General features: G+C 38.6%; 1 protein-coding gene across 1 annotated transcript in view; it reads left to right on the top strand.

Annotated features, from left to right (window-relative positions):
• The window catches only part of L3MBTL1 (L3MBTL histone methyl-lysine binding protein 1), a 193,583-nt gene that overhangs the window by 119,071 nt on the left and 51,857 nt on the right, over positions 1-22,655 (top strand). The window contains exons 10-11 of the mRNA XM_053715834.1: positions 7,593-7,744; positions 8,483-8,559. Coding sequence (XP_053571809.1) covers positions 7,593-7,744; positions 8,483-8,559 — 229 coding nt within the window. The remainder of the gene's footprint in view (positions 1-7,592; positions 7,745-8,482; positions 8,560-22,655) is intronic.

Below are 22,655 nucleotides of genomic sequence, written 5' to 3'. Positions count from 1 at the left end.
GTCATTATGTAGTGCTGGGTGTTATTATACGGATGCAGATACCACTAATCCTATAACCAGCCCTTGTCTGGGTGTACCCATGAGCCAGTGTCACTACTGTGTCATTGTATTGCGCTGGGTGTTATTATACTGAAGCAGACATCACTAATCCTATAACCAGCTCTCCTCTGGCTATACCCATGTGCCAGTGTCACTACTTTGTCATTATATAGTGCTGGGTGTTATTATACTGATGCAGATACCACTGATCCTATAACCAGCCCTTGTCTGGTTATACCCATGAGCCAGTGTCACTACTGTGTCATTATATAGCGCTGGGTGTTATTATACTAATGCAGATACCTGTCTGGCTTATACCCATGAGCCAGTATCACTACTGTGTCATTATATAGTGCTGGGTGTTATTATACTGATGCAGATACCACTGATTCTATAATCAGCCCTCCTCTGGCTATACCCACAGTGTTACTACTGTGTCTTTGTATAGTGCTTGGTGCTATTATACTAATGCAGATACCCCTGATCCTATAACCAGCCGTCCTCTGGCTAAACCCATGTGCCAGTGTCACTACTGTGTAGTTATATAGCGCTGGGTGTTATTATACTGATGCAGATACCACTGATTCTATAAACAGCCCTCCTCTGGCTATACCCATGAGCCAGTGTCACTTCTGCGTCATTATATAGCGCTGGGTGTTATTATATTTATGCAGATACCACTGATCCTATAACCAGCCCTTTTCTGGCTATTCACATGTGCCAGTGTCACTACTGTGTCATTATATAGCGCTGGGTGTTATTATATTGATGCAGATACCACTGATCCTATAACCAGCCCTTGTCTGGTTTTACGCATGTGCCAGTGTCACTACTGTGTCTTTGTATAGAGCTGGGTGTTATTATACAGATGCATATACACATCCAGTATTTCACTCAGGCTTTATTTATTCCATAACTTATCACCCAATATCACTAGCAGTTTCTTGACAAGCCACTAACTTTATTGACACTACATATTTTTTTTATTCCTATTATTTAATCAGAAAGAAAAGATATACTAAGTTTGTGGCGGACACTGCAAGGGCTAGTATGGACACCTTGCCTATCCCTGGTGTATATATCCCTGTGTTTATATGTGTATATATACATATATATATATATATATATATATATATATATATATATATATACATATAGACCTATATAAATACATATATACACACATATATATATAAATATATATACATAACTTTAACAGGTAAGTCCAGCACCTTTCTTAATGCTATTTTTTCAGCATTTTTTCAGCAACCTTTTTTCAGATTATAGCAGTGCACGACCACTGAGTGGGGTCTGCCAGCCCACATTTATGGATATGATAAAGTAAGATAGCGTCAGCACTTCTTCATACAAAATTCCACTTTATTGAGGTTTCAGACAAAGATTAAAAACAGCGACGTTTCGAGTCAACACAGACCCTTAGTCATGCAAAGGATTATGGGAAAAATCACCTTCTTTTATAACACCTGTGTATCAATTAACTTGATTTACCTACATACATTCAAATTGCCATTTTGGATTTTTGACCCCTAATAATCTTTATATCTAAATCACAGTTTTTCATTATACGATAGAGAATTCCTATCTAGTGATTCTAGCCCAAGACTATGTTACAACACATATGATACAACACATATTATTAAAAACATATCATACAAAATTACAGGATTACTTTACATTAATACTTATAAAAACAAATGAAGATCATAGTCTTTGTTTAGACCATTCGGACTAAGTGTTTTTAGATGCTGTATCCACCATACCTCTCTTTTCTTTAACAGTAACTCTCTGTTACCCTCTCTCCTTTGTTTTGGTATGTGGTCAATTACTTGGAATCGTAACTGGCTAACTGTATGTCCAGCATTAATAAAATGGGATGACACGGGTAGTGTCATATCCTTACATCTAATGGAAGATTTATGGGCACTTATCCTATCTTTGATGGGGTTAATGGTCTCTCCCACATAGCCCCGCCCACATGGACATTTCAGGATATACACTACATGATCAGTGTTGCATGTATATAAGCCTTTAATTTCACGTTTTTTATTATCATTTATCTGTGCTATGTATTTCCCCTTGATCATGGAATTACATTGAGCACAGTTGAGACAGGGGTATGATCCTTTATTAGCTGTTGTAAGGTAATTTATAGTATCTTTCTTACTAGTACCCACATCTGATTTTACTACTAGGTCTCTAATGTTTTTGACCCTCTTAAAGGAATTAATTGGTGGTTTACTAAATTCCTCAATATGTGGATTCGTTTTATTTAGTATATACCAATGTTTTTTAACAATTTTTGTAATGTTATTACTAAATTGATTATATACTGAAGAAAAGATAAGTTGTTTTTTATCAATCTGATTTTTATTTTTACTCTTATTTGATATCAGGTCATTGGGTTCTCTAGTTTTTAATTTAACTGTTTGTTCATTAGTGGTTATGACAGCTTGAGGGTAACCCCTATCAGTGAATTTTTTTCCCATTTGCTTTAATCTTACTTCTTGCAGATCTTTTTCTTTTACATTACGCATCGTTCTAAGGAACTGACTCTTAGGGATGACGTTAAATACCCTATCTGGATGGTAGCTGTCAAAATGAAGCAATGTATTGCGGTCTGTTGGTTTGCAGTATAGATCTGTTACTAAACAGTCATCTTTTTTATATACCAGAGTATCAAGGTAACTTACTTTAGCTTGTGAGTGACTGATAGTGAATTGCAAACTTGTTGTACAATTGTTTAATTCCTCCACAAAGTTCTCAAGGGTCTCCAATGTGTCCCCCCATACGCCAAATATATAATCTATATAACGTAGCCATATCTTGCAGTGGCTTTGATATTTATTACTTGGGTAGACATATCTGTTTTCAAATTGACTTACGAATATGTTGGCGTATGAGGGGGCCACATTGGAGCCCATGGCGGTTCCCTTCCTCTGTATATAATATGTGTCTTGGAACAAAAAATAGTTAAGGTGTAATATTATATTCAGCATATCTTCTATGAAGTCACATTGAGCATTAGTATATACCTGATCTTTTTTGATAAGATCCAATACAGATTGTACTCCTGATTCATGTGGGATTGAAGTGTATAGACTCACTATATCTAGTGTGAATAGTATATCATTTTCACTTACTCTTATTTCATCTATTCTAGTTAGGAAGTCCCCTGTATCTTTTAGAAATGATTGCTGACCTGCCGCTATTGGGTTCAAAATTTTATCTAGAAAAATTGCTATATTTGCAAAAACTGATTCCGTACTTGCCACTATGGGTCGACCCGGTGGTTCCTTTAGGTTTTTGTGGATTTTCGGGGTTGTATAAAATACAGGTGTAATGGGATCTATTTTTATGAGAAATGTGGCTAAATTCTTAGTAATAACTTTATTTACTAAAGCCTTGTCAATTACTGCCGCTATTTCTTTTTTAATATCAGGTAAAGGATCATGGTCTAACATTAAATATATTCCACCATCTGATAGTTGGGACAAAATTTCCTGTATATAATATTCCTTATCGAGCACTACTACCGCACCACCCTTGTCTGCATTTTTGATCTCAATTAAATTATTATTAGATAACTTTTTCAGAGCTTTACGTTCTGCTATGGTGACATTAGAACTCATTCCATGTTTAGGTGTTGTGTACAATTTATGAATATCCTCTTGAACTAGCTTAATATATGTTTCTACTCCAGAGTTGGAAGTACTGGGTACATACTTAGATTTGTTTGTCAGTCCTAATGGTCTGGTGTCAAATGTCTCCCTCTCATTTACTGTATTACTAAATACTTTATCCTTATCAGTGTCTACAATATTACCAAAGTATGCTTTCAACCTTAAGTTTCTAAAAAAACTATATAAATCCTTCTCTATGGTAAATTGATTAGCATATACAGTTGGACAAAAGGATAACCCTTTATTTAGGACACTTAGTTCATCTTTAGTGAGTTCATATTTGGAAATATTAATGACTAATGTCTATGCCGGGACTGGCGTCTCGCACTGATTAGTGCCATTGCATATCGTATCATTTGATGTTATACTATATACGTTACCACTCCCGGCAGTTTGTTGTAATACATCGAGAGTCCCGTTTATTTCTTGCGGCCCTTCGGGAACCGTCTGTTCCTCAACCTGTTGGATTGTCGGGGGTCGGGGTTTCCAGCTCTTGTGTTTCCGTCCTCCCCTCCGGTATCGGTGTCTGTGCCCATGTATAAAAAATCCTCCGATGAGGATGAATCTGTAGCTGTCGTTATCTTTTCCATCGCGTGTCTCCTTCCTCGCCATGTTCCGCGTCCTCTTCCTGGTCGCCTCCTTCCGACGTCATGAACCTCTTCCTCATTGGTCCAGCGGTACACGTGATTTGCTTTGTAATCCTCGTCGTCTCAATTGAACTTATTTCTCTTAATATCTTTTAACTCCTTCTGGTAGTCGTCAAGGATCTTGTCTATCTCTTTCTTTGTTTTTAGCAAATCATCAGCAGAGAAGTGAGTATTTACTTTGTTTTCACTTTCAGATACCACTCTTTTTTGTATCTCGATTTCTTCCTGCAGGCATTCCACTGTCCAAACAATGATATCGAATGTTGAGTATACATTCAAATCTTTTTTTATATTTATCATTGTTGGTCATAATTGTCGGTCTCAGCTTTATTCTTAAGCCCCTTGGAATTCGTCTCACACGGAAATATTCCGCAAGGGTGACACTATGTAGTTCATATGACAAAAGCTTTTTCCTTGCCTTTTCCCACACTTTGACAATGCTGGCATTCGATATTCCTTTCAAAAAGTCTCTTGGACCTCTGGCTAAAGCCGTAATTCGTGAAGCATCTAAGTCCGAATATGAAAAAACATCCGTGTCTTCATCTGTTACCTCCATTCTGTTCCCAGGTGCACGTAACTTGTAGCAGGAAAGTATAGACACAACTTTAACAGGTAAGTCCAGCACCTTTCTTAATGCTATTTTTTCAGCATTTTTTCAGCAACCTTTTTTCAGATTATAGCAGTGCACGACCACTGAGTGGGGTCTGCCAGCCCACATTTATGGATATGATAAAGTAAGATAGCGTCAGCACTTCTTCATACAAAATTCCACTTTATTGAGGTTTCAGACAAAGATAAAAACAGCGACGTTTCGAGTCAACATAGACCCTTAGTCATGCAAAGGATTATGGGAAAAATCACCTTCTTTTATAACACCTGTGTATCAATTAACTTGATTTACCTACATACATTCAAATTGCCATTTTGGATTTTTGACCCCTAACAGGTCAGAATGGTCAGTAAATAATCTTTATATCTAAATCACAGTTTTTCATTATACGATAGAGAATTCCTATCTAGTGATTCTAGCCCAAGACTATGTTACAACACATATGATACAACACATATTATTAAAAACATATCATACAAAATTACAGGATTACTTTACATTAATACTTATAAAAACAAATGAAGATCATAGTCTTTGTTTAGACCATTCGGACTAAGTGTTTTTAGATGCTGTATCCACCATACCTCTCTTTTCTTTAACAGTAACTCTCTGTTACCCCCTCTCCTTTGTTTTGGTATGTGGTCAATTACTTGGAATCGTAACTGGCTAACTGTATGTCCAGCATTAATAAAATGGGATGACACGGGTAGTGTCATATCCTTACATCTAATGGAAGATTCATGGGCACTTATCCTATCTTTGATGGGGTTAATGGTCTCTCCCACATAGCCCCGCCCACATGGACATTTCAGGATATACACTACATGATCAGTGTTGCATGTATATAAGCCTTTAATTTCACGTTTTTTATTATCATTTATCTGTGCTATGTATTTCCCCTTGATCATGGAATTACATTGAGCACAGTTGAGACAGGGGTATGATCCTTTATTTATATATATACTGTAAATACACATATTTAGTCATGTAGTTGTATGTATATATATATATATATATATATATATATATATATATATATATATATATATTATAGCCCTTTCCAATCAAACATCTTGTCACATACTATAAACTTTTGAACCCTTATAACATTTTTTGTTAATATTTATGTGAATAGTTTTTATCAAATAGTGTTAATGTGTTTATGTTATTTTTGGTGCAACTTTTTTAAACTCCTTTTTCTTTACGCAAGGTCTTCAGTCGCTCTAACCTGACTAGTGTAAAAATGATTGTGCTTGCGTGTTTGTGTTTACTTTCAACTTGTAATATGAGCACAAGTTAGTGTGGGCGCGATATATCTATATAGCGTACAAGCTAACATTAGCACATCACTTGTAATCTAGCCCTTAGTTAGTTCAGTTTCTGCCTATTTGGAGCAGGATAAGTTAAAGGGACACTGAACCCAAATTTTTTTCTTTTGTGATTCAGATGCAATTTTAAGCAACTTTCTAATTTACTCCTATTATCAAATTTTCTTCATTCTCTTACTATCTTTATTTGAAAAAGAAGGCATCTAAGCTATTTTTTGGTTTAGCCCCTGGACAGCACTTGTTTATTGGTCGGTTAAATTAATCCACCAATCAGCAAGAACAACCCAGGTTGTTCACCAAAAATGGGCCGGCATCTAAACTTAAATTCTTGCTTTTCAAATAAAGATAGCAAGAGAACGAAGAGGATTTGATAATAAGAGTAAATGAGAAATTTGCTTAAAATTGCATGCTATATCTGAATCACGAAAGAAAAGAATTAGGTTCAATGTGTCCCTTTAAGCTTCTGCTCCAGCACAGGTAAAGAATGTGGGTTTGACCCCTTTCATTATGATATGCTCATAGGTGCAAGGGTTCAGCAACCCTCAGATGGTTGTTCGGAATGTTGACCTTCTAAGTGGCTCCATCAAATATGCACCAAATACATGTAGATTGTCAAGTTATTGTCCCCACTAGATTTATGAAAAGTGTCTGACTCTTTGAGAGTAACCTCTGCACAAAGCTGTTGTATCATCGTGGACTGGATATAATGAAGCTTCTGTTGTACAGCTTTGCTAAGAAGCCACTTGATCTTCCCAGCATTCTTCACTAACTTTTACTAATTAAATGTGTTTGCAAGCAGGGTTTAGTTGCAAAGTTTTCAGGCAAGGTTTTTTTTTCTTTCCATCTTTGTCATTCTAGGGGAAACTTTGGTACATAACTACCAATGGAAATCTTGATTTAACAAGAATATGAGAGTAAAGTCAAACAAATAATTCTAGATCAATAATAAAAAAAAAAATCATAGTGAGATTAGATGAAGGCCCTTTCTGTGTCATGTGCAGCCTGATAATTGAATTATTGCTTTGAACAATTCTCTTTCCCCTTTTATTTCCAAGAAGCTCCTAACTTGGCTACACCTGAACTTATGGGGTATGAATGGGTTATGTAAAGGGGAAGGGGAGGAATCCTAAAAGTTTCTGGGAAATTACTAACTATTTCAAGTGTAACTTGTCTATATACCCACCAAATATTATATGATTTCACTTTGATATATTGGTGAGTTTCCCAAGTAGTGCTGATCTCAGTTATTCTCTATCTCTCTAAATAGGCATCAATGCCTTCCCTGTTTCATGTGGGTATGAAGCTAGAAGCCGTAGACAAAATGAATCCTTCTCTGATCTGTGTGGCCAGCATCACAGATGTCGTAGAGGACCGTTTTCTTGTTCACTTTGACAACTGGGGTGACACCTATGATTACTGGTATGAATGAAGTTCTATGAGATACCATCTATCAAGGATTATCAGTGTATATAACTTTCACATATCCCTTTGTTAAAATATGGAAACCAACATATTTATTGGGAATACACTTAACTGGATTATATTGGAATCTTATTAATTTAGTAGGATTTGTTATGTAGAAGTTGGTCCACCAATCTGGAAAACATGGAGGTTGATTATGCAGTGAAAATATTACCTCTTCATGGTTTTCCCACCCAACCAATTAGGATGCTGCCACCTTTCCCAGACCGGAATAGTATCTATTATATAAAATGTATTGAGTTTGCCTTGGGGTTTTACTGATAACATATAATCTGTAGGTTTAGAGGTGGCAGGCTACAGGAGGCCAGTCTAGCCACATCAGCTGGAAAACAATGGTCCCTGCTTCCAGGCTGATAGATCCTGAGAAAAACAGCATTCCAACACAAATGCAGTTGTTATCAAAAAGTTAAGATCAGGAATATTTGCTTAATCTTTATTATAATTTAATATGTTACCAAAGAAAATGATAAAAAAAAAGTGTTCCATGATTGAACAAGGATAAAAGTCAAATTATTAAGGTCAGTCACAATCCTACTGTAGTGTGAAAAAAGGAGCAAAGAGCCTATCCTTCCCTGGATATGTTGGCTCAAATACCAAGACTGGAGCTAACACAAACATACAGGAGATACTAGATACTAACTAGATAAAAAGTGATACAAATAATTGTCTTCCCAGGTGTGACCCCAGCAGTCCATATGTTCATCCTGTGGGTTGGTGTCAAGAGCATGGGAAGCCTCTCACTCCACCTCAAGGTTAGTAACTTTACAAGATTCACCGGTAGAGAGAAAAAATAAAATTTCCAGGTATATAACTGTTGAAAGCATCTTACCTAGGTACACCATGCATTCGGATAACTCTCTGTCAGACAAAACTTTGCTTCCCTAAGTTATTCTATTAGGTTGATTTGCTAAAACCTGAGGAAAACTTCCAAATATCATAGGAAAATATGGCAATATGAGAGCATTGTCTCATTGGTGAGATTGTTAATTTATGAAACGTAGGACTAGATTACTAGTAGAGCGCTACAGTTTGCGTACAAGCGATATTGGCTTTTATCAGCTTTTTGGACGCAACGGAAATAGCGTACATATTACAAGTTCCAAGTAAAAGCGTTGGGTTAGCGTGACTTGAAAGCCTGAGTAAAGTGTAGGAGTAGAAAAAAAGTTGCATTAAACACAACGCAAATACACTTAAATGTACAATTGCACTCATATAAACATCTGATAATTATTTTTTTTTATTTTTTTTTTAAACTTATAAGTGCTCAAAGATATAATGATATAGGGTGACAAAAAAAGGGCTTTAACATATATATGCACAAATATTCTAGCCACATAATAGCAGCCTAATAAATTTAATATCTGATAGTTATGGTTCCCAGGAGGCAGCAGATAGTTAAACTTTACTAGTAAGTGCAACTATAATGCTTAACTATTATTACAGAATATCAAATGTTAAAATTATTCAGAACCTAAATTGTACACTCACAAAACAGTTGCATTAAGCAGTTAGGAGAGTGCAAAAAAGACAAAGAAATAAAAAGAAATGTAAAACAAAATAATGAGTATATAACAATGACATGTTTCAGTTAAACAGCTATATTACAAAACAAAGTATGGCGCCAAGTGTGGAATCCTAAGCTCCCTTACAGGCTAACTCTTCCCAAAAGGTAGCCAAAAAATAGGAACAATGATTAAAGCAGTTGTAAGGGAGTGCTTAGAAAAAAATAACACCTAGATTTAGAGTTCTGCGTTAGCCGTCAAAACCAGCGTTAGGGGGTCCTAACGCTGGTTTTGGCTGCCCGCTGGTATTTAGAGTCAGTCAGGAAAGGGTCTAACGCTCACTTTCCAGCCGCGACTTTTCCATACCGCAGATCCCCTTACGCCAATTGCGTATCCTATATTTTCAATGGGATCTTTCTAACGCCGGTATTTAGAGTCTTGGCTGAAGTGAGCATTAGAAATCTAACGACAAGACTCCAGCCACAGCAAAAAGCCAGGAGTTAAGAGCTTTCTGGGCTAACGCCGGTTGATAAAGCTCTTAACTACTGTGCTCTAAAGTACACTAACACCCATAAACTACATATGCACCCCTAAACCGAGGCCCCCCGCACATCGCCGCCACTCTAATAAAAATTTTTAACACCTAATCTGCCGACCGCACACCACCACAACCTACATTATCCCTATGTGCCCCTAATCTGCTGCCCCTAACATCGCCGACCCCTACATAATATTTATTACCCCCTAATCTGCCCCCCCCCCAACGTCGCCGCTACCTTACCTACACTTATTAACCCCTAATCTGCCGACCGGACCTCGCCGCCACTATAATAAATGTATTAACCCCTAAACCGCCTCACTCCCGCCTCACAAACCCTATAATAAAAAGTATTAACCCCTAATCTGCCCTCCCTAACATCGCCGACACCTAACTTCAAGTATTAACCCCTAATCTGCCAACCGGACCTCGCTGCTACTCTAATAAATGTATTAACACCTAAAGCTAAGTCTAACCCTAACCCTAACACCCCCCTAAATTAAATATAATTTTAATCTAACGAAATAAAATAAATCTTATTAAATAAATTATTCCTATTTAAATCTAAATACTTACCTGTAAAATAAACCCTAATATAGCTACAATATAAATAATAATTATATTGTAGCTATTTTAGGATTAATATTTATTTTACAGGCAACTTTGTATTTATTTTAACCAGGTACAATAGCTATTAAATAGTTAAGAACTATTTAATAGTTACCTATTTAAAATAATTACAAAATTACCTATAAAATAAATCCTAACCTAAGTTACAATTAAACCTAACACTACACTATGAATAAATTAATTAAATAAACTACCTACAATTAAATCAACTAAACTAAATTACAAAAAAAACAAACACTAAATTACAAAAACAAACAAACACTAAATTACAAAAAAAACACACTAAATTACAAAAATTAAAAAAAGATTACAAGAATTTTAAACTAATTACACCTACTCTAAGCCCCCTAAAAATATAACAAAGCCCCCCAAAATAAAAAAATGCCCTACCCTATTCTAAAAAATTTTTTTCAAGCTCTTTAACCTTACCAGCCCTTAAAGGGCCTTTTGCGGGGCATGCCCCAAAGAATTCTGCTTTTTTGCCTGTAAAAAAACATACAATACCCCCCCCCAACATTACAACCCGCCACACACATACCCCTAATCTAACACAAAACCCCCTTTAAAAACCTAACACTAAGCCCCTGAAGATCTTCCTACCTTGTCTTCACCGCGCCGGGTGTCACCAATCCGTCCAGAAGAGGGTCCGAAGTCTTCCTCCTATCCGGCAAGAAGAGGTCCAGAAGAGGCTCCGAAGTCTTCATCCTATCTGGCAAGAAGAGGAGATCCGGACCGGCAAACATCTTCATCCAAGCGGCATCTTCTATCTTCTTCCATCCGGCGTGGAGCGGGACCATCTTGAAGCAGCCGACGCGGATCCATCCTCTTCTAACGACGTTCGAAGTCCGAATGAAGGTTCCTTTAAATGATCCAACTTGAACTTGAATCTGATTGGCTGATTCGATCAGCCAATCAGAATATTCCTACCTTAATTCCGATTGGCTGATAGAATCCTATCAGCCAATCGGAATTCGAGGGACCCCATCTTGGATGACGTCATTTAAAGGAACCGTCATTCGGCTTGTAGGCGTCCCTTGAAGAGGTTGGATCTGCGTCGGTTGGGAAGAAGATGGCTCCGCTCCGCTCCAGAAGAAAGAATATTGAAGATGCCGCTTGATAGAAGACTTCATCCCGATGATGGACTTCCGACTTCAGCCCGATGATGGAGTTCTTCAGCCGCCGCTTGGATCAAGACTTCGGACCCTCTTCTGGACCGATCGCTGAACCCGGTGAGGTGAAGACAAGGTAGGGAGATCTTCAGGGGCTTAGTGTTAGGTTTATTTAAGGGGGGTTTGGGTTAGATTAGGGGTATGTGGGTGGTGGGTTGTAATGTGGGGGGGGTATTGTATGTTTTTTTTTACAGGCAAAAGAGCTGAATTATTTGGGGCATGCCCCACAAAAGGTCCTTTTAAGGGCTGGTAAGGTAAAAGAGCTTTGAGCTTTTTTAATTTAGAATAGGGTAGGGCATTTTTTTATTTTGGGGGTCTTTGTTATTTTATTAGGGGGCTTAGAGTAGGTGTAATTAGTTTAAAATTGTAATATTTTTCTAATGTTTGTAAATATTTTTTTATTTTTTGTGCTTTAGTTAGTTTATTTAATTGTAGTTATTTGTAGGTATTGTATTTAATTAATTTATTGATAGTGTAGTGTTAGGTTTAATTGTAAGTTAGGTTAGGATTTATTTTCTAGGTAATTTTGTAATTATTTTAACTAGGTAACTATTAAATAGTTATTAACTATTTAATAGCTATTGTACCTGGTTAATATAATTACAAAGTTGCCTGTAAAATAAATATTAATCCTAAAATAGCTACAATATAATTATAATTTATATTGTAGCTATATTAGGGTTTATTTTACAGGTAAGTATTTAGCTTTAAATAGGAATGTTATTTAATAATAGTTAATTTATTAAGTTAGATTTAAATTATATTTAACTTAGGGGGGTGTCAGGGTTAGGGTTAGACTTAGCTTTAGGGGTTAGAAAATTTATTAGAATAGCGGTGAGCTCCGGTCGGCAGATTAGGGGTTAATTATTGTAGGTAGGTGTAGGCGACGTTGTGGGGGGCAGATTAGGGGTTAATAAATATAATATAGGGGTCGGCGGTGTTAGGGGCAGCAGATTAGGGGTACATAGGGATAATGTAGGTAGCGGCGGTTTACGGAGCGGCAGATTAGGGGTTAAAAAAAATATGCAGGTGTCAGCGATAGCGGGGGCGGCAGAATAGGGGTTAATAAGTGTAAGGTTAGGGGTGTTTAGACTCGGGGTACATGTTAGAGTGTTAGGTGCAGACGTAGGAAGTGTTTCCCCATAGAAAACAATGGGGCTGCGTTAGGAGCTGAACGCTGCTTTTTTGCAGGTGTTAGGTTTTTTTTCAGCTCAAATGGCCCCATTGTTTTCTATGGGGGAATCGTGCACGAGCACGTTTTTTAAGCTGGCCGCGTCCGTAAGCACCGCTGGAATTTAGAGTTACAGTGGCGTTAAATTATGCTATACGCTCCCTTTTTGGAGCCTAACGCACTGAAAACGCAGTCATTCTGTGAACTCTAAATACCAGCGGTATTTAAAAGGTGCGTGGGAAAAAAAGCATGCGTAGCTAACGCACCCCTTTGGCCACAGAACTCTAAATCTAGCCGTTAGAAAACAAACGGCCGTTTGTGGTATTACACCTTTCCCTGTTCTTAGTCTCAAGATCCTACAGGTTAAGGGTTACTCTTCTTGATATCCTCTGCTAGCAATACTGGAGATCCTCAAATGGTGGTCAGCAACAAGTCGACGCTTTTCGCCCTAGTAGGGGCTGTATCAAGACATCAAATAAACACACTTTGTTTTACCTATATTAGGACTTCAAATTTTATTTTTCCTCCAGGATTCCTTAGCTTTTTCTAAGCGCTTCCTTACAACTGCTTTAATCAGTTAAACAGCTAACCAAACAATATTACAAAGATTAAATTCTGCATCCCACTATCCACATGAAACTGCACATTTGTAAGAATTGCATGTCAGATCCCAAGATCGTCATTTTCATGAACAAAGGAGTTACAGAAATTACCCTCAAGCTCTCAACAGCACAAATACTATTTACCCAACACGAGTCCGGTGTTCTGTAATATTTCCCTACCTTGTTACGTTGTCCTACCTATGTAATGCGTACAGCCGAGCCTACATCTAGATAGAGAAGTTTCATATCCACCATATTTGTTTCAAAAGGAAGCTGATGTTAAAATAGTGATCAGATGCTGTATAATTTTCCGACCACATTATATTTGGCTGGTTTCAGTGCATATCTCGCTAAAACATAAATAATTAAAACATAAACACAAAATATTATGTATGGTATTAGCATGTGATGATAGCGTTCATTTTATAAATGTATTTTTCAGGCTATGTAACAAAAAGTAATCTAAACATATCTGTACCCTGAAAAACTACATTTATATAAGTAATATAATCACAAGCTAATAATATACATAATATTTTTGATTATGTTTAATGTTTTATGTTTGAGCAAGATCTGCAATCAAAACAGCCAAATATAACCATCCGATCAATATTTTGACATCAGCCTCATGGCGGATATAAAAGTGCTCCATCTAGCCGTACACGTTACGTAGGTAGGACAACGTAACAAGGTAGGGAAATATTACAGAACACCGGGTGTCGGCCTCAAAGAGGTCGCTGGAGCATGAACAGCTGTCAAAGAGTTCAGGGAGGAAACAGCCCAGGACATAAACGTCTAAAAGAAATATGTTCCTCTGCACTGTGAGACACAAACCAGAACTATCCATATGCATTCCTCTCGCCCTCCAGTCCAGCAGGGAAAACAGGCAGATGTCAGCATCCAGGAGGAATTTAAAATCTGTAGATATCCTCTCGTTCTCCTGGGGATCTCTGGAACATGATAAAATGTTGATCTGCTGGTCACAGCTCCTGTTATCATTCCACATGATCTTTCTAACTGAGGCTTTACCCTGAGTTAAAAAAAGCTGTTGTTCCTGTAATGCAGGGCCGGCCGCATCCACACAGTAAGGAACAGAACTTAGTAGAGAGGGTCCTCCCAGTGGCGTCACTAGGGGGGGGCGGGCCGCACCCGGGTGACACCCTCCAGGGGGTGACACCAAAAAAAAAAAAAAAAAAAAAATTTTTTTTTTTTAAATTTTATTGAAATTCAAAGAAATACAATGTTGAGATGCATAGATTATTTTATTAGAGGCTGGTATTTGTGAATATTAGTGGGACTGGGGAAGTTGTAGACAAACAATTTTTTTGCCCCTTGAGCCAGTGCTGCAATTTCAACAAATAGTTTTCCCGGCTGCTTTTGCTTGTTTGTACTTTGCTCCTCCCCTGCCCAATTTCACTATGAATGTTGTGGGTGTGCCGTGGGGCTTGCAAAGGTGCGCTGCTAGCCTAAACCTGCCTGCCTATCTGTGCTCACTGCTCAGTGACATGCGGCCCAGGGCTGTGCACTGACAGACTTGGAACAGAGTCAGAGAGCAGAATTTTCATAGTTTGCACCTAAACCTTTTCTTCAGTGATTTATTTTAGAGTGCTCTGTTTATCTTTCATTTGATGTTCTGCTGAGCCAGGGAGCAGCTCTAGGCATGAGCTTCCTAATTAATGCAGTGCAGTTTACATATTTTGTATGTGTGTGTCTGAGTTTTTGTGTGTCTCAGTGTTTTTGTGTGTGTGTCTGAGTGTGTTTCCGAGTGTTTGTGTGTGCATCTGAGTATGTTTTTAAGTGTGTCTGAGTGTTTGTATGTGTGTTTGCCTGTGTTTTTGTGTGTGTCTGCTTTCTGGGGGGGGGGGTGACACCATGACTTACCGCACCGGGTGACACCAACCCTAGTGACGCCACTGCGGTCCTCCACAGCTGTTCGGCAGAATAGTATTTTCAGTGTTCTCTTTGGGTCATCAAAATGGCATCATCAATTTTCCTGCCAACTTTGGAAGTTTTGCAAAGTGCTGCTGTAGTCTCCATAAGGGGGATGCAAGGCATCTAGCAGTTATCTGAAGTTCAAACTCTTGCAAAGAAGCTTGTATAAGTGATCACATTTCCTCCTGATCCACAGCCATGTCTAGACTGCAGTGCACTACCAGGGCTACCGGGGGGTGTTAGGAACTCTGCAGTTGGGCCGCCGCCTAGAGCACCAACAGTCCAGATCTGGACTGGATGGTCATGCACACAGCAAATATATATATTGATCTCTAATACAATTGAATATACACTTGAAAACTGGGGATGCTGTTAAATTCCACAGATAATCGGCGGATCAGCAGAATCTCGTTACCAGCCTCAGATATTTGCGACCTGCTAGGGTTGCCACCCAGACAAGCCCCTGGGCTATTTATTTTTGAATAATCAAGAATCAGAATTATTAAAAAAAAGGAAATAACTGAACATACATATCAGGACATTTGTCTTGCACTTTTAGTTCAAGAGTTACTTGAAGATAATAACAGAAGAACACATTAATGTATTGGTAAATGTGACTTTTTGCTTTTTTGTATGTTTTTGTATGTTTACTTTGTCATGAACTTACGTTAGAACAAAAAAATATAGTCATGTGTACACAGGAAGCAATCATTATGTGAGATTCAAAAGTTGTATTTATGAAGACTTGATTTTTTCACTTCTCCTAACAAAATCATGTAATGTACTATGTATCAAGACCCCTAAGTAATAAGATAAATATGGTTATCTTGTCAGACTTGGTTAGACAGGTACCATAGTCCCTTTTATGCAAATCCCCACCCTTCTGATGCAAGATAAACAGCTCTCAAGCTATAATTTGCATTTCTAACATTTTTTGAGGGAGATTGCACTACTGACAAAACTTCTTAGATAATCTGGCCATAGCAAAAAGCTTTAGATAATCATGTCCTCAGACAGATAAAACCAGAGGCAGAGACACAAACACAGTTTCAGACAGACTGAGAGAAATGCCTTACAGACACAAATACACACACACAAACAGAGGCAGAGACTCACAGACGCAGATGCGTACACAAAAAGGCAGAGATACAGGACCTGATATTAAAAAGCTTGCTGGCATTGACAGAAAGCAAGAAAATCTTTTGGATTTTCTTTTAGACCTTATATTGTAATGTAGGCAATACATAACCCTGCATAGTGAGATAAATATCTTTCAAATTAAAATATGTGTTTCTAACATTTTTTTAGGAACCTCTTCATACTGACGAGATGTCTTAGATCATCTCTCCTAAACGGTGAGCTTTTGAATATCAGCCCCGTAGACATACAGTGAATGATATTCAAAAGCTTGACGCACAGGTGAGATGATCTAAGAAGTCTTGCGATATGGTGGGGCCCTTAAATTTGTTTTTAGAAACAGAAATTTTATCTTGAGAAATGTTTATGTTGCTATGTAGGGTTCTTAATGTGAACAGAGACTCTTACATTACAATACAAGGTCTAAAAAAATCCCAAAGATTAGGCGTGTTTGCTCACCATGCTGGTGAGGTTTTTATTATCAGGCCCACAGAGACACAGACAAAACCAGAGGGAGAAACATATACACACTGGCAGACAGACAGAAAGAAATGTCTCAGACATGCAAATAGATACACACACACAAACAGGGGCAGAGACGCACACACAGACCCATATACACACATACAAACAAACAAACACACAGGCAAGGATATACACACATACAAAGAAACACACAGGCAAGGATATACACACATACAAAGAAACACACAGGCAGGGATATATACACATACAAACAAACAAACACACAGGCAAGGATATACACACATACAAACAAACACACAGGCAGGGATATATACACATACAAACAAACAAACACACAGGCAAGGATATACACACATACAAACAAACACACAGGCAGGGATATATACACATACAAACAAACAAACACACAGGCAGGGATATACACAGATACAAAAAACACACAGGCAGGCACAGGCAGGGATATATACACATACAAACAAACAAACAAACACACAGGTAAGGATATACACACATACAAACAATCACACAGGCAGGGATATACACACACAAACACACAGACAGGGATATACACACATACAAACAAACACACAGGGATATACACACACACACAAACACACAGGCAGAGATATACACACACACACAAACAAACACACAGGCAGGGATATACACACACACAAACAAACACACAGGCTGGGATATATACACATACAAACAAACACACAGGCAAGGATATACACACATACAAACAAACACACAGGCAGGGATATATACACACACACACACACAAACACACAGGCAGGGATATACACACACACAAACAAACAAACACACAGACAGGGATATACACACACACAAACAAACACACAGGCAGGGATATACACACACACAAACAAACACACAGGCTGGGATATACACACATACAAACACACAGGCAGGGATATACACACATACAAACAAACGCACAGGCAAGGATATACACACATACAAACACACACACAGACAGGGATATACACACATACAAACAAACACACAGACAGGGATATACACGCATAGAAATAAACACACAGGCAGTGATATACATACAAACAAACACACAGGCAGGGTGGCAACCCTACCTTGCACTCTTGCTGTCTCTGTATATTTTTACTAGTTACACAATCAGGAGCAGCAGAATTCAGCAGTGCTGATTAAAACCAATGAACAAGCAAAGTATTGCTAAATTGTGCTGCTAGCTGTGTAACTGCAAACAATAAACACCAATCAGGGAGCACAATGTGTACAACAAAGTAGTAGTAGAATGACAGGCAGCTTGCAAGAGGAAGGGAAAGAAAACCACTTCAAATGATGCATATGTATATTCAGTTTTACTGTACACTTGCTAGATTTGTCATACTAGGAAATATGGCCACTGAAAAGCTGACAAGACTGATATGGCTGAAAAGGGATAGCTAAGATGGAGGACAGTGCTTTGAATGTTAGAAACCCACGGCCATTGTTCCCCATTAAAATACAGGTTACTCCCATGGAACGCCCAAATAAACTTCCACGGAACGCCTATATATTAGCCATGTCTGCGATTGACTGTGTTAATAAAGTAAAAAAAAAATATATATACAACTTTCTATTAAAACTATAGAACCAGGGATTGTATTGTATAATGCTAGAATATTCAGGCATACCTCGTTTTATTGCGTTTGCGGGTATTGCTCTTTTTACTAATTGAAGGTTTGTGGCAACTCTGTCAAGCAAGTCTATCGATGCCATTTTTCCAACATATATTTCTTTCATGTAATTGGCAAGAGTCCATGAGCTAGTGACGCATGGGATATACAATCCTACCAGGAGGGGCAAAGTTTCCCAAACCTCAAAATGCCTATAAATAAACCCCTCACCACACCTACAATTCAGTTTTACAAACTTTGCCTCCTATGGAGGTGGTGAAGTAAGTTTGTGCTAAGATTTCTATGTTGACATACGCTTCTCAGCATTTTGAAGCCCGATTCCTCTCAGAGTACAGCGAATGTCAGAGGGACGTGGAGAGTATCATCTATTGAGAGCAATGATTTTCCTAACGGGGGTCTTTTTCATAGGTTCTCTGTTATCGGTCGTAGAGATTCATCTCCTACCTCCCTTTTCAGATACTGATAACTGTTTAAGTACTGGTTTGGCTATCTGCTATGTGTGGATGGGTGTCTTTGGGTAAGTATGTTTTTATTACTTAAGACACCTCAGCTATGGTTTGGCACTTTATGCATTTATATAAAGTTCTAAATATATGTATTGTACTTATATTTGCCATGAGTCAGGTTAATGTATTTCCTTTTTGCAGACTGTCAGTTTCATATTTGGGGAAAGTTAATATTAAGAAATATTTTTCTTACCTGGGGTTTAGTCTTTTTTTCAATTGACTACTTTGTTTCAAACTTAGGCTAGCGGGTGCGCCAAATGCTACACTTTATTGCGTCATTCTTGGCGCGAGAATTTTTTGGCGCGAAAGGCATGTCCGTTGACGCAAGTTCGTCATTTCCGGCGTCGTAATTGACGCAGAGGTTCACACACGGTTGCGTCGTTAGTGACACGAGTGTGTCATTTCCGGACATGGTTGGCGCCAATAAATTTTTTCAGTTACGTTGTGCGTCATACTTGGCGCTAAATTTTTTTCATTATTTATTTGCCCCATTGCTTTTGCCTCTTGCCTTTTTCTATATCAGAGGGCTGTGCTATTTGCATTTTTTCTCCCATTCCTGAAACTGTCATAGAAGGAAATTGACAAATTTTGCTTTATATGTTGTTTTTTTATTTAACATTTTGCAAGATGTCTCAATCTGATCCTGCCTCAGAAGTATCTGTTGGAACTTTGCTGCCTGATGTCGGTTCTACTAAAGCTAAGTGCTAACTGCATTACATTTCCGAATGTCATTGTATTAGTTATCATGATAAACTTTTTACATGCAAATATTGTGTCTATTAGTTAATAGTACATTTCCTGTTGTTCCTTCAACTTTTAATGTACATGTTATACCTATGAAATTTAAATACAGTGAGGCCTCGGTTTACGAATTTAATTCGTTCTCCGGGTCGTTTCGTATTGCGAAAAATTCGTAAACCGAAACACGTTTTGCCATAGGAATGCATTGAAAATCAATTAATGCGTTCCGGAGGTCCGAAAAAATTCAAATAAAGTGTCCAAAAAATGCTCCAAAAGGCTCCAAAAGGCTTAACAACTTGCTGCAAATGGCTCCAATGTCTCCAAAAGGCTCCACAACTTGCTGCAAATGGCTCCAAAAGGCTTAACAACTTGCTGCAAATGACTCCAAAAGGCTCAACAACTTGCTGCAAAATGGCTCCAAAACCTCTCCAACACCTCCACACTGGTACCCAAACTTCATTAATTCAATCATACTTGAGTATGCAGGGGGCACAGGGGCCACTGGTTTCGTATTGCGAAAAATATTCGTAAACCGAGGGGGGCAAACCGGCATTTTGTTTCGTATTGCGAAAAAAATTCGTAAACCGAGTCAATTTTTCTTCAAATTTCGATTTCGTAAACCGAAATTTCGTATACCGAGTCGTGCGTAAACCGGGGCCTCACTGTAATTTATTACTGATTCTATTCAGAAGGCTTTGTCTGCTATTCTGCCTTCTAATTAATATAAAGGTCTTTTAAAACTTCTCATAAGGTTGATGAAATTTCAAATGACCGACAATATAATGAATTATCCTCTTCTGTGGCGCGATCCGATATACGGCGCAGGTTTCGGCGCAAGCGTGGAAACCTGCGCCACCCGTAGTTTCAGCTCGCAACTTGGACTATCACATATACGGCGCTGTCAGATGCTAAAGTGCCGTAAGTCTGACAAACTAGCGATGTCCAGAAATCTGCGTAAGTACAAATTTCTGGAGTCGCCAGTGAGTTACGGCACTTTAGAAACTGCCGCCGCATAAAAAAACTGACTAAGTTATAAAATCACCCATTACTGTCTAACACGCCTCCCAAACATAGCCTGACATGTATACCCCTGTATCCGCAATCCCCCCTCTCACTCCTAATAATAAATATATTAACCCCTAAACCGCCGCTCCCGGACCCCGCCACCAGCTACATATGTCTTACCCCCTAATCTGACCCCCCTACACCGCCGCCAGCTGCATTAACTATATTACCCCCTAATATGATCCCCCTACACCGCCACCACCTATTTAAACTATATTACCCCCTAATATGATCCCCCTACACCGCGACACCTATTTAAACTATATTACCCCCTAATATGATCCCCCTACACCGCCGCCACCTATTTAAACTATATTACCCCCTAATATTATCCCCCTACACCGCCGCCACCTATTTAAACTATATTACTCAGTAATATGATCCCCCTACACCGCCGCCACCTATTTAAACTATATTAACCCCTAATGTGAGCCCCCTACACCGCCGCCACCTATATTATATGTACTACCCCCTAATCTGACCCCCTTACACCGCCGCCACCTATATTAAAATTATTAACCCCTAATCTAATCCCCCTATACCGCCGCCACCTATATTAAATTTATTAACCCCTAAAATACTAAAATTTCCCTACCACTAAACCTAAGTCTAACCCTACAAATAGCCCTGAAAAGGGCCTTTTGCGTGGCATTGCCCCAAACTAACCAGCTCTATTACTAGCCCTTAAAAGGGCCTTTTGCGGGGCATTGCCCCAAAGTAATCAGCTCTTTTACCAGCCCTTAAGAGGGCCTTTTACGGTGCATTGTCACAAAGTAATCAGCTCTTTAACCTGTAATCTAATCCCCCTACACCGCCGCCACCTATAATAAATGTATTACCCCCTAATCTAATCCCCCTACACCGCCGCCACCTATATTAAATATATTAACGCCTAATCTGACCCCCCTACACCGCCGCCACCTATATTAACTATATTAACCCTAATTATATTAGGGTTAATATAGTTAACATAGTTATTATATTATATATATTATTAATATACGGCTAGATTTAGAGTTTGGCATTAGCCGTCAAAACCAGCGTTAGAGGCTCCTAACGCTAGTTTTGGGCTATCGCTGGTATTTAGAGTCAGTCAGGAAAAGGTCTAACGCTCACTTTGCATCCGCAACTTTTCCATACCGCAGATCCCCTTACGTCAATTGCGTACCCTATCTTTTCAATGGGATCTTTCTAACGCCGGTATTTAGAGTCGTGGCTGAAGTGAGCGTTAGAAATCTAACGACAAAACTCCAGCCGCAGAAAAAAACCCAGGAGTTAAGAGCTTTCTGGGCTAACGCCGGTTCATAAAGCTCTTAACTACTGTGCTCTAAAGTACACTAACACTCATAAACTACCTATGTACCCCTAAACCGAGGCCCCCCCACATCGCCGCCACTCTATTAAAATTTTTTAACCCCTAATCTGCCGACCGCACACCGCCGCCACCTACGTTATCCCTATGTACCCCTAATCTGCTGCCCTTAATATCGCCGACACCTACATAATATTTATTAACCCCTAATCTGCCGCCCCCGCTATCGCTGACACCTGCATATTTTTTTTAACCCCTAATCTGCCGCTCCGTACACCGCCGCAACCTACATTATACCTATGTACCCCTAATCTGCTGCCCCTAACACAGCCGACCCCTATATTATATTTATTAACCCCTAATCTGCCGCCCCCA

This window comes from Bombina bombina, chromosome 1 (genome assembly GCF_027579735.1).
Source record: "Bombina bombina isolate aBomBom1 chromosome 1, aBomBom1.pri, whole genome shotgun sequence".
Taxonomy (NCBI): domain Eukaryota; kingdom Metazoa; phylum Chordata; class Amphibia; order Anura; family Bombinatoridae; genus Bombina; species Bombina bombina.
Note: the sequence above shows the minus strand (reverse complement) of the source record. Positions and strands in the feature narration are given on the sequence as shown.